The following is a 13,428-nucleotide window of genomic DNA, read 5'->3' as shown; positions in this document are numbered from 1 at the left end:
CACTTCGCAAAGTCTCGCTCCGCATTGGACCCTCTCTCGGGCCGTTTGTTTGACACCCCTGTCTTTACAACTGTAAAATACAAGGTAATATAAAATCAGTGTTTCTTTAATAAACCACAATAATCTAAGCGTTACAGAGGACTGTGTTTGGTCAAAGGTCAGACCTGGACGTTGGTGAGCCAGGGTTTGACGGCCTTGAAGCTCTCCTGCACCGTGACGTCGTACATCACCACCACCCCGTCTGCCTTCCGGAAGAACTGCTTGGTGATGCTGCGGTACCTGGGGCAATCACAGGGACGGTCAGCACACTGATCCACTGAACACAACTACTAGCACAAGACATTATTACTGTACTTTATTGAAAAGATATATAAAGTGTAACAAAAGAGATTGCCTTCGGACAATCCATGTAGCATACTTTATGATAGTACGAAGTGTAAACAAATGTTAAAATAATATATACTAATTGTACATTTATATTTGTTGATGTGTACAATACTATTGAAAAACACACCTAATGTTTATTAGAAGTGTAATTGCTAGTTCAATAAACTGTTTTTTGAGAACCAAAATGAGTGATGTGCTTAAAATGCAGGTGTAATTAGGCATAATGCAAGTATACTATATTCATTTTAACCTGGGATGAGAGAAAGACTGCAATAATATGTCCAAAAACTGTCAGGACATTATAACTACACATACTTATATATAGTCTTTGTGTGTGTAGCTATTAGTGGATTACAATAATTTGCATACATTATTGATTTTTTCTTTTTTTTTCAGAAAAACTGCAATAAATGGATCAAAATTATTAGTATTTTTTAAAGAATATAAATAGAATATACCATGGCTGCACTAAATTGATATAAATAAACTCACCTCTCTTGACCTGCCGTGTCCCAAAGCTGCATGGCTACCTGCATGTTGTCCAGGGTGAGAGTCTTCACACTGTAGTCAATCCCTGATCAAGACACACAAAGACAGATATAATATCACGCAAACTAATCTAAGAAGTTTATTACGGAACAGCTACACTTGTCTTTATTTCACTTAAATTTGGCAATTTCCTTGTTTTTTGACAGAGCGAAACAAGACAACGATGGCCACTAGGAGGGTCTGTCAAGTCGAGATACCTACTGTTCCTCATTCCAGAGAAAAAGGGAAGAAGGGGGTTTTGGGCGGGCAAAGTGATGAGAACAAAGCTTGAGTGAGGATTTGGGAAAGATGAAAGCGAGGAGAGAAGTTCATCACAAGTGACATAATCTGCTGTACAATGCGTGCCAGGCAGTGTGACTCCACAAGCCCCTTCATGTGATGCAGGTCAGAAGTCAACCCCCACCCAGCTCCCACCTCCACAAACACGCCATTGCAATCGGTGCAAAACTGCCTCTGACACACAGCACAATATTATCACAATGCTTCTCTTCTCACCCACAGTAGCAGTGGTGGAGGGTTGGAAGCGGCCCTCACAGAAGGAGCGGAGCAGGGAGGTCTTGCCTACACTCGAGTTCCCAACCAGGACCACTTTGAACAGACGGTCCGGGACGAACAGCGGTGCTTCATGGGTATTCTGAAGCACAGAAGAGGCAAAGACAGGGACAGATACTCAGGGGTGAAGAGTAACTAATTTACTCATGTACTGTACTTTTATGCATCTTTATACTTCCACTCCACAATATTTTGGCAGCAAATGTTGAACTTTTTACTCCACCACATTTATGTATGTGATCTATTATTATGGATGGAAGCACCTGGCAGTATAAAAAGCTATTAACGTTATCTCATCTTGGAACAGCTGCAAAATTAATATGATAGACACATGAATTCAACACTAATTATAAACCAGAGATATCATTTTCTTTTCTGAAAATGACCACTTTCGAGTACTTTTAGATTTGGAACTTAATTATATTTTGATGCCAATACTTTAGTACTTTTACTTGTAGTTAAGTAACATTTTGAATGCAAGACATTAACTTGTAACAGTATTTTTAGTCTGTGGTACTATTACTTCTTTATAAGTATAAGATCTGAGTACTTCTTCCACCCCCACAGACACTAATGTTCTGGTATATTATCTCTATGGTAAAACAGGGTAGCTGAGCTTCTTGTAATCGGATGTAATGCTTTTAAAGACCATGACTGAGAAAATGTCATAATGTTTTCACCGATTTTTCAGTCTTTAGCTGAGCTTCATCTGATACTTTCTTTAGTTCATGTCACGTTAGGAGAAAACCAATTCAAAGATTACAAGAAAAACGAAAGAGCTGGACTGACTCATGCGCAAAGACATCACTTCTAGTCTAAAACCCAACATAAATCTCGAAACGATCCCAAGTATGACCTTTAATTCTAATAATATCAACTCAAGGATCTGCAGGAACCCAGAACAATTTTTTTGTGTGTCTCAAGTGGACATACTTGCTGGGTCTCCTTCCCGACAGGCTGTCCTCTTGGAGACATTGGCGTCTTTTTGGCTCGGGTAAAGCGGGATTTTCTCGCTGATGCTCCTGCCGACAAGGGATTTGAGGACGGGCTGGCCGAGAGGTCTTCTCCCACGACAACACTTGTTTCAATGTCACTCTGAGCTTCCTCTTCCTCATCCTCATCCTCCTCGTCCTCCTCTTCACTGAGCTGGTGCAGTAGAGGTTGAGGCCCTCCGAGGAGCAGGTGGGGCAGGTGGTCCTCCTCGATGGAGATGACCCTACGGAGGGGCCACCCGTCTGGAGGGGCATCCAAAACCTCGTCTTCCATCCCTGTCTTCTTGTTGATGTCCACTCTCTTCGCTCTTTCCCTCTCTTTCCCCATCACTCGCTTGGTGGTGGCCATCTTGCCGGGTGATTTTCTGGCCTTCGCCTTCACGTCGTGTGCTTTGGGTGGAGTCGGGTTGGTGTAACCGTTGGCTAAGCCGGAGTTTTTCCTCCCTGCCGGGCGTTGGAATGCGGGAGTGCTTACGGTGGAGGTGGGGGTGGTGGTGTCGTCCTCGCTACAGGAGGAGGAAGCAACAAACACGATTTGAAGGAGCTCTATAGGCAAGGCCTCCAGAGACTGGTAGGACCCATCCACAAACAGTGGAGATCTTTAGAAAACAGAGGAGAAACAGAGGATATACTGGGTCAATATATGGAGGCCAAAGCACTCAGATGTTTCTGATTGTGGTCACAGAAAAGTTACTTCACATGATTGTGCACAGAATCAGATATCCTCTGTTTTTCCTCTTTAGATTTTATTTCATATATCCCAAATTATTTCATTACAAGTCAGACACAACAAAATAACAGACAGACACATGAATTAACTACATAGCAATCGACAACTCAGGCACAAAAACACAAATTAAAATCATATAGCTCACACTTAATGGATACATCATTAATACCCATACTCTTAATTTTCAGATTACAAATGTTCAATCATTTTCCCATCTTTCATCAAAGGTATGAACTTGGTTTCAAGTTATTATCTCCATTCCATACATTTCATTCACTATACACCGGTCAGCCATAACATTATGACACCCTGCCTAATATTGTTTAGGTCCTCCTTTTGCGGCCAAAACAGCCCGTCCCCTTCGAGGCATGGACTCCACTATACCTCTGAAGGTGTGCTGTGGTGTCTGGCTCCAAGATGTTAGCATCAGATCCTTTAAAACCTGTAATTTGTGAAGTGGGGCCCCCATGGATCAGACTTGTTTATCCAACACATCCCACAGATGATTGATGATTGAAATCTGAGGAATTTGGAGGCCAAGTCAACACCTTGAACTCATTGTGGTGTTCCTCAAACCATTCCTGAACCATTTTTGCAGTGTGGCAGTTTGCATTATCCAGCTGAAAGGGGCCACTGCCATTAGGGAATACCGTCTCCATGAAGGGGTTAGCATGAGTACCCTGACCGGTCTGTGGCTACTCAGCCCCTTACTCAACAAGCTCTGATGCTCTGTGTGTTCTGACACCTTTCTAACAGAACCAGCATTAACTGTTTCAGCAATCTGAGCTACAGTAGCTCTTCTGTTCGGACCACACGGGCCAGCCTTCCCTCCCCATGTGCATCAATGAGCCTTGACCCTGTCACCTGTTCACTGGTTTTCCTTCCTTGGACCACTTTTGGTAGGTACTGAACATTGCAGACCGGGAACCCCCCACAAGAGCTGCAGTTTTGGAGATGCTCTGACCCAGTCATCCAGCCACCACAATTTGGCCCTTGTCAAAGTCGCTCTCATCCTTACGCCTTCCAACACATCAACTTTGAGGACAAAGTGTTCACCTGCTGCCTAACATATCTCCCCACTGTGCCATTTTAACTACATGATCCCTGTTCTTCACTTCACCTGTCAGTGGTCATATTTTGATGGCTGATTGGTGTATTCTTCCATTGCGAGTTAATTAAGTCAGTATCTTTAAAGCATTTCCTTGTAATTTGTTTAGTAATTGCTATTCTTAATCACTAGAAATGAGGAATAAGGAATAAGGATTCCTTATTCCAATTCAAGATATTCACATCCCACTGAGGCAGGAATCCTTCTTTGTCCCAGAGAATTTGTGTTAGAGAGTGTTTGGAGGATAAATGAATCACCTTTTGGGCGGCTGGCTGCTGTCGTCAAACATATTGGCGAGGCCCGCTCTCTGTTTCTGCTTCTTTCTGAGGGATGTTCGAGGCTTATGGAAACAAATGGGAAGAATCCCTGTGTTAGATGGGTATTTAATCAATCAGGCGTTGCCATGACAGATGCTGCAGCAATGCAATTAGATAGAATGTATACTCACGACTCCTCGGCATATGTCTCGCTCATCTTTCAAATGTTTGTTCATCTCTCTGCGAAGATTGAGAAGAGAAATTAGTGAAAACTGCTGTGGAAAAAGTATGCAAAAAGAAGCACTTTCTCCCCAAACTTTAACTTGCAACTAGAAGCAAAAGAGACCAAATACCAATAGAACCCAGATGTGTGCTCATGGGATGTAGTGATATACCTGAGGAGGTCAAGCTGCTTCATGAGGCTCTGCTTCTCCCTCTGAAGTCCTTCAGTTACTCTGTACATTTCCCTGAAACAAAAACAATGACAGACTTTATATTCAGTAGAAGTACATGTCAGTATTTTGGTTTGTAGTTTTAGGAATAAGATGATACAAGGAAACACTTTGAAATGCACAATATGACATTTCCTGCCACTAGGGGGCTCTCAATCAAAACAAAATAGCGGTTGGTAGCATGAAGTAGCGTGGGATCATGGGAGTGTTTTATCTTTACAACCATGATTCCTCAGTTTAATAATCTGATAACTCAAGATAGAGGTCTCCTAAATAAATTGAGAGGTTGATTAAAATCAGTTAAAACACTAAATAGAGCCGTTTTAAGTTAAGAAACAATTTCTCCCTTGATGCTGTTAGCCAGCCGCTAATGCGTTCATCTGGTTATAATAAAAACGACTACTTTCAAAAAATAGGTTGTAAAAACGTGGCTTAAAACTGGATATGAGGGCTTTTTTTTACTGTACTGAGTTTGTCACATTTTCATATTTTGTGTAAATTTTGTCTTTATTTTTCATTTGTGACAAAGGTCTTTAATAATAGTACTATTTTTGGTGAGTATTATTCTTTCTTTTTTGATGTATTCAGCATTTAAAGCATATTCCTCATACATGTAAACCTAACTGGTAATAAAACCAATTCTGATTCTGATTTTATGACAGCTTCTGGCATGGAAACCCCAAGACTGACACGTGCTCAAAGAGAACAAGATGTCATTGCAGGTGACCAAATAAAACCATTCACAGGTCTAACGTGAAAATGCAACATATGTTACCTTTAGATTAATGTTAAAAACAATACTCAGATGTGTTAGAGGTGTGTATACCCACATCTCCTTCTCCTGCTGCAGCTGTGCGGCCTGCTCCTGCAGCATGCCCAGCTGCTCCTGGGCCAGCCCCAGCTCCTGGCTCGTGCTGTCCAGCGCTTGGGACAGCTCGTCGTTGGTCATCTTCAGCTTGACGTTCTCCACGTGGCTCTCCTGCTTCTCGCTGTTCAGATCTCGGCACTGGAGTTCTAACTGAGAGAGGGAGTGAGAGAGAGAGAGAGGGGTATATGCACAGGGAAGAAATGCACTAATGCCGGGAGAGTGTGCCTTAGAGAGTATCTGCAATGGAGAGGGAACCGTCAGGCGGCCGTTTAAATCCCTCCCTGCAGCACATGTTAGCTGGAGGGAAGGATTAATACCATACAATACACTATACCATAACCACATACACACTGACACTTTATGGTATGTTATTGTTCTAAATGTATTTTTACAGTTTTTTGTTGTATTTTATCTCATTTTATTTGTATTTCACGTTCAAGTGTGTCTAATTATAATTCTCTTGTAATTTTAATGATCCTTTACTCTCATCTGTTTTTTAATCTTTAAAGCCCACTGAGACAAATGGGTTTTGTGATATTGGGCTATATAAATAAACTTTGATTTGATTTATTGAAAAATAGTTCAAATTCATTATTTTACAAAGTATCAGGACTATTGAAAGTAAATAAACAGCATTTGCACATTCAAAACAAAAAAAACATGCAGTATGTTTAATATTCATTTCACCCTCTTGCTTTCATTTTTTGTATTATTAAAGTGTGGAAACATTTGAAGAACAGTTTGTTTTTGCAAGAATAATATCTATGTCGTCTTTTTTTCTCTCAGACATTTTTCAAAGGACTGTTTGAAGAGCCGTTTGAAGAGATGCTATCCTGATGTAACTTTGACTCACGGGAAATGTTAAAACATGAACTCACCCTTTTCTGCTTCTGGAAAAGATGTTCCAGCTCTTTTTCTTTTGAAGACAGCTGGTGCTCCAGGTCAATGCTGCGCAACTGAAGGCGCTCAGAGTCCTGCTCGCCCAGAGGAAGAAAAGGTTAAAGGTCAAATGGTGATGAGAAGGGACATGATTAAAATACCCTTTACACGTGAACCATTCTGCACTGTGAATGCCAAGGAATCAAGTGAAGAAACAATAAACAAAATGCATTTCAGAGTGGAACGGGACTTTAATATCTGCTGTTTTGTTCTTCTATATTGTTGATAAAAGGGGTGTTGCTTTAAGAGTGTTTGTATCTGAGCTTCTGTACCTTCAGAACCAGCCTGTCCTTCTCGTTTTTGATCTGCGCCTCCATCTCTTCGTATAAATAGCGGATCTCACTGTCATGTGTTGCAGACTTTCTGAACGGGGACAGTAGAGACATAACAAATATAAGGTTGAATCGATTACATAATACAATATCTAGGAACAGAACGCCATTGTTGTCTCGAAGCGGCTTACGTGTAAACACTCAGGCACACAAACCTGCAGACACACAGTAACTTAGCTTCATTTTCAAAAGAATACAGAGTGGTGTTTACTGCACTCTAACAACTGCTAAGACCCAAACAGCCAATTAGGGGAGGAATAACAAGCTGGAGTACCATGGGAAAAGTATGCATGTTTCATTATAGTGATATTCCTGCACATTGTATATGTTGTATAATGCTTTCCAAGATGTTGCTGCTGAATCTCTCTCTCTCTCTCTCTCTCTCTATATATATATATATATATGAAAACAACTTTTACATTTTCATGTGCTGTAATGCATAGTATGAGTGTATTTCCACAGCAGCAGCAGGAGGTGGTGAGACTTCAGAACGGGCCTCCAGATTACTGGTCATTTGACATGGATAAAGGGGTTGTACTTTGGAGAATTACAAGTAAATCCATGCAAACACGTTCAGGCTGCGGGCCCAGCGGGTGGTAGGGATATAAACACACACACACACACACACACACCCACACACAAACACCATTGTGACACAAAATCTTTTGGCTACTAAAGACAGAGAAGAAAGTTAGCTTAACGCGGTACATACAGTTCTGTGCTTAAACACTCAAAGTGTGGGAACCAATTGAGAAATGTGGAGTTTTCAACCCAGGATCCTCACAGCCACAGTAAATACGCTTTTTGTCTTTAATCCCAGTGTTTCCATTTTCTCTTTCCGGCATAACCTTTTTCATTCTGTCCCTCACTCCCTCCACAGCTGAAGGGAATTCTCTCTCTTTTTTAGCTTCAAGTACATGTGTGTACTACCTAGTGGAGTGAGAAGTTCTCAGATATTTTACTTAAAAGTACGAATACTACAGTGCTAAATGACTCTGTGACAAGTAGAAGTCCTGCATTTAAAATATTACTTAAAGTAAAAGTAGAAAAGTATTGGTAGCAATATAAGTACCAAAGTAAAAGTACTTACTGTTCTAATGTCCCATTTTAGAATCATATATAATAAATGATTGGATATTTAGTTTTGATGCATTGATGTGATAATCACAGCTGTTTTTAATGGATGTATACACTGCATCTGGATATTTTAAGCCATGATTATGGTCATGGTCTATTAATTAGTTAACTTTTATTTAGTTTAAGCTAATCTGAATCTGTAAAGTAAAAAGTGCAATATTGGCTTTCAAATTGTAGTGGATTATAGTAGGATAACATAAAAATACTCAAGTAAAGTACAAGTACCCCAAAAATCGTACTTAAGAACAACACTTGAGTAGATGTACACCCATGGCGCTACCTCTGAAGGGCGCTCTCCATCTCTTTCTTCTCCTGGTGGGCTTCTTTGATCTGGTGTGTGACTCGGGCCAGGAACTCCTCGAAATTGGACAGAAGATGAGGCTCATCCCGCCTGAGCCGAGCCCAGAGACTGCGCACCTCGCCCGGACTGGAAGGGGTGGAGAAGCAGAGGGGGATTCATGTGTCAAGTAGGAATTATCTTTGCTAGAACACCCCAAAAAAAACAGGGATAGCACTCACTCCTCAAATACATTACTGGCCCCCAGGCTCTCCAGCAGCATACAGAAGTGTCCCTCCTCCTCACTATCAACTCCTGACAGCTTGGCTTCCCATTGGCTCTGATAGAGGGCTTCTTTGGCCCTGATGACATGGCTGGGGGCCGGATTCTGGTCATCAGTAACTGAGATCCTCCGGCCGTGAAGGAACTGACCTGAGATAAACCCGCACAGGGAGGCAGCATGGATGTATTATCGTGTGGAAGCAGCATGCCATTTCCTCTGAGAGCGAGCTTCTGAGTTACTTTCAGGACTGAATTGTCATTTGAAAGATAATAATGATAATAATAAAGATTATTTGTATAGCACTTTTCATACACCAGGTGCAGCTCAAGGTGCTTTAACAACAAGGCACACATTAAAACAGAAAGCAAGTAATTCACTTAAAACTGTAAAGCCTTTTTGCACACATGCAGCCTAGCAACATGATATACTGTAACAGTGCAAGGGACACAAAGAAGTAAGACAAATACATTCAAATAAATAATGATCCCTCTTGGTAAAATGAAGACAAAATATATAAATACAATAAAATAGAAAAACCTATAAAAATACGCAAAACAATATAATAATAATACAAAATAAATAAAACGTATAAGATAATACAGATTAAAGACAAATTTAAAGGGGATGTCGCTAATACAACTATCAAATAAAAAAATCAGAATAAAAACCTGTAAAATAAATGAATAAAACTATATAAAATGAATTAAAACGAATAATAAAGATTGAACGTTTTGGGAGCGTGGTGAATAAAAGCTGCTTCACTTATTTTATTTTTGGAATATTTAAAAAGCCATCTGAATAGGACCTCAGGGCTCGTGCAGGGACATTAGACTAGAGGGAATGGGTGAGATATTAGGGTGACTTAACATAAAGAGGTTTATAAATCAGTAAAGCTCAAGGTAACCTGTATGCAGATAGAAGCATTTGAGGGCAGGAGACCTACTGAATCCAGAGGAGAATGCCTCCAGCGTGAGGTAACCCGTGTGGTCTTTATCCAGAGAGTCAAACACGTCCTCCAGCTCCTCTGCAGACAGAGGCAGCTGTCTGTGAAGCCTCTGCCAGGAAGACACAAACACACAGGACCTTAAAGATGCTGCCATACCCAGAAACACTCAACAGGGATCACCTGCAATGCTAAGATGACCTGCACTTGGTTTGGAGTTAAATTTGATAAATGTCACCTATAAACAGAGGTGTAAAATAGATTTGGTACTGTACTTCACATTCAGAGGTACTTTACTTTGAGTTTGTTTGTTTTTTTTGGTACTTTGTACCTCTGCTTCACTATAACTCAGAGGTAAATCATGTACTTCTACTCCACTTTATTTATTGAATACCTTTAGTTACTTTGTAGATTTGGATTAATGATGGTAAATATAATCAGCCCTTAAATCTTTAGTTCACCTGGAGTAAATTCAGCAGCTACCCTGCAGTATACAAAGCCATTCAAACTAGCTGCACCTTTACCAGCTCTGAGAACACTTTAATGATCAATAATTATAAAACATATCAGAGATATTATTCTGAAATGGACCAATCAAACAATGACTACTTTTACTTTTGTGCTTTAAGTACATTTTGATGCTAATACTGTTGTGCTTTTACTTGAGTAACATTTTTGAATGCAGGACTTTTACTGTTAAAGAGTATTCCTACACTCTGGAACTTCTACTTTTACAAAATCATGTTCTTGTCCAACCTATAAACGTGATTTTAATCTCCCAGCTCTGTACTGATGTTCCTCATACAGCGAGTGCAGAGTGAACACTGGAGAGAGCTCTTCTTGGAAACCCTGAACACAAACAACAGCAACAAAAGGCATGAAGCTCACAAGGGCCCTGTCCTATTTAACCGACAGCTCGGACATTGTTAGCGCTTTGAAGAGGCGCGTGTGTCTGTTGTTGCCGCCAGTAAAATGATTTGTGTGTGTGTTTGACAGAGAGGCAGCGAGGTGAACCTAAACATTTCCATCCATGGTGCTTCTCTGCCACTGTTCGTGTGTGTTGAGTGGGTGAAGTGCTCCTTTAGCAAAAGGTAAGATGAAAAAATATCAGAATCGAGCGAGGATGGCACAGGGACAAAGAGTGTTTCATGCTTCCCCTTCACCGCCCATTACAGCTCCACTGGACACTTGATTACACCCAGGTAAATGTGTCTCCTTGACCTATTGTCCTCCCTAATGGAGGCTTAATGCATTCACAGAACATCATTACATTTTCAAGAAGAATGAGAGACTTTAAAGGTTGAGTGTGACGGAAATATGAAGTGTACAGCAGATTTATCTTTTAGAATATGTTCCTCTAAAATCATGCCATCAATATCTCTCCTGATAGATTGCTTAGGTTTTCAATATTGATGTCTAAAGAGTAATCAGATCAACTATTTGGTAATCCTTCACAGAATTCTTTGTGCAAATATGTCAGAAAAGGCTGTTTTAAGCCTCTCATATATGGACATGTCTTGCCTTGCTGTTTAACATATAATTATTTACTTTAAGTGCTTTGAGCACAAGGAGAAGAGCTATATCAATAACATGTATTATTATTATTATTATTATTATTATTATTATTATTATTATTATATCATATTAAAATGAATATTTATTGGTTTTGAACTGACAGCATTTTGACTTTTATAAACTGGGATGATTTTTTTTATTTTTATGTCCTTTTCCAGACTAAATGGTACACTACAAAATAATGAAAAAAAGGGTCAAATACAGCCGGAGTGTGGAGACTTCACAAACCAGAGGGGGAAGAAGTATTCAGAAGCTTTACTTAAGTAAAAGTACATTACTCCATTACAATTAAAAGTCCTGCATTCAAAATACTTACTTAAGTAAAAGTACAAAAGTGTTATCAGCAAAATGTGCTTATATTACAATAAGTAAAAGCAATGATTGTGCACAAAAATGGCCTTTATGTGTGTATATAATTATATTTATACATGTGATATTTCTAGATAATATCAAGTAGCATTTTATTGTTGGAGACTTAGAGCAAAATATTTTAATAATTTAACTTTTTTATGACTTAAAGTGTTAGTTTTGTTAAAAGTAGCTAAATCTTTTAAATAAATGAATAAATCACATTATTTCCCTTTCAAATGTAGTGGAGTGGAAGTATCATAAATTGGAAATACGCAACTTCAAAATTGTATTAAGAACAGTTCTTGAGTAAATGTATTTAGTTACTTCCCACCTCTGTCATTAACTTGAGTCTCCCCATCCAACCTCAACCTGATACACACACTTTAACACACACACACGCACACGGCCTGCTCTCTAACCCTCATATCTGTGCGGCTGATGAAGCCTTTGCCCTCCACGTCGCAGGTCTGGAAGAACTCCTTGGTCTTGTCCAGCAGGGCGATGCTGCCCCAGTCTGAGCGCCTCCTCCCTGGGTTCAGGCCGAAGCCGTTCACTCGGCCTTCCTCCTCCATGTCTGGGAACTTTAGGGAGCAGCGCGGTGTGTACGCAGCATGTATTTCACTGGCAGTCACAAGGGGAATCAGACATCAGGCCTCCTCACTGGCCCTGTATACAAAGCTGTGGGGCTCGCACAGTCTCCATGACGACAGAGACAGGAAGTAGCATCAGATTGTGAGATCACTGATAACTGTGTGGTTTAAACTGAGAGCTGGTTGCAGGTTCCTGTGAGAGAATAGCAGAAATACAGAACACATTTGAGAGAAAATGTCTGGTTACACAAATGATCCCAACATGAATGCAACAGTACATCACTTGTTACACCTATACAGTACTTTTCTTTTCTAATAAGCCAGGAACAACTCACAAAAGGTATGTAAACACGGTGTAAAGGATTATGTTAATACCCCGCCATACAGAACACATGACAGCATAATGCCTGCGGGAGACGTTACCGAGAGGCGGCTGAGTTTAGAGCTGTAATGTACCGCACAAGCCATTCTTGTTTTCACACTACAATTTTCCCTTTTAAGAGCCGGGGGTAGGAAACGGACATGTAAATTGAAGGCAAATTATGTTTATTTTAATGTTGTGATGGGAAAGTTTGTTTTACTTTCTAATAAGAGGGTTTCAGCTTTGCGGAAAACAAAGTTAAAGAACTGTGAATTGAACATTACAACCTTACACTCCTATTGAATCCTCCAAAGAAAACTAATAATGCACAAATCTCAAGTATGTGACCCTCAGCTGTATAAAATGACGGTCAAAATCTGTTATACTCCTCTAAATATGCAGTTTGAAAACATAAGAAAAAGTTGTGACCTTTCTTTACAACAATACCAACTTCTGGGAAACTCTGCTCCAAACCTCTCAACTTGACCACATACGCAGCTTTAAAATACTTTGCGGTGACCTACAAATGGCGTCTTTAAATACACTAGAAACAAGAGAGGTCTTACCTTTTTTACAGATGATAAGCAGAAGTGGAAGCCCTTTTTTTTCTGGCTCTGAGTGTCAACAGAGCAGCGGCCGCGCTCTGTGTTTAGGAGGTCTTGCCTCAGATGAACGTTACAGAAGTCACTCTGTAACCATGTGATGTCATGAGGAAGCTGCTGGAGGCTTTTCAGCCTGCGTCCCA

General features: G+C 40.2%; 1 protein-coding gene across 3 annotated transcripts in view; it reads right to left on the bottom strand.

Annotated features, from left to right (window-relative positions):
- cracr2ab (calcium release activated channel regulator 2Ab) overlaps positions 1 to 13,373 on the bottom strand; it is a 16,231-nt gene extending 2,858 nt beyond the window's left edge. Inside the window, exons 1-15 of one of the 3 annotated variants that reach the window (XR_010167778.1) lie at positions 13,250 to 13,373; positions 12,152 to 12,515; positions 9,807 to 9,918; positions 8,823 to 9,012; positions 8,584 to 8,730; positions 7,107 to 7,197; positions 6,774 to 6,869; positions 5,858 to 6,045; positions 4,971 to 5,042; positions 4,767 to 4,815; positions 4,576 to 4,658; positions 2,422 to 3,079; positions 1,436 to 1,570; positions 880 to 961; positions 165 to 279 (exon numbers count right to left, since the gene is read on the bottom strand). Coding sequence is in view for 2 of the 3 variants with exons in the window: in XM_063905374.1 (XP_063761444.1) it covers positions 165 to 279; positions 880 to 961; positions 1,432 to 1,570; positions 2,422 to 3,079; positions 4,576 to 4,658; positions 4,767 to 4,815; positions 4,971 to 5,042; positions 5,858 to 6,045; positions 6,774 to 6,869; positions 7,107 to 7,197; positions 8,584 to 8,730; positions 8,823 to 9,012; positions 9,807 to 9,918; positions 12,152 to 12,304 (2,175 nt within the window). In the remaining variant the exon portion in view is untranslated. Of the gene's footprint in view, positions 1 to 164; positions 280 to 879; positions 962 to 1,431; positions 1,571 to 2,421; positions 3,080 to 4,575; positions 4,659 to 4,766; positions 4,816 to 4,970; positions 5,043 to 5,857; positions 6,046 to 6,773; positions 6,870 to 7,106; positions 7,198 to 8,583; positions 8,731 to 8,822; positions 9,013 to 9,806; positions 9,919 to 12,151; positions 12,516 to 13,249 lie in introns of all 3 variants that reach the window. The other 2 variants (XM_063905374.1, XM_063905375.1) reach the window with 2 other exon arrangements.
- Between the last annotated feature and the right edge of the window lie 55 nt (positions 13,374 to 13,428).

The sequence above is a fragment of the Eleginops maclovinus genome, chromosome 17 (assembly GCF_036324505.1).
Source record: "Eleginops maclovinus isolate JMC-PN-2008 ecotype Puerto Natales chromosome 17, JC_Emac_rtc_rv5, whole genome shotgun sequence".
NCBI classification, from domain to species: Eukaryota; Metazoa; Chordata; class Actinopteri; order Perciformes; family Eleginopidae; genus Eleginops; species Eleginops maclovinus.
The sequence above is the reverse complement of the archived record's forward strand: the minus strand, read 5'-3'. Positions and strand labels throughout refer to the sequence as shown.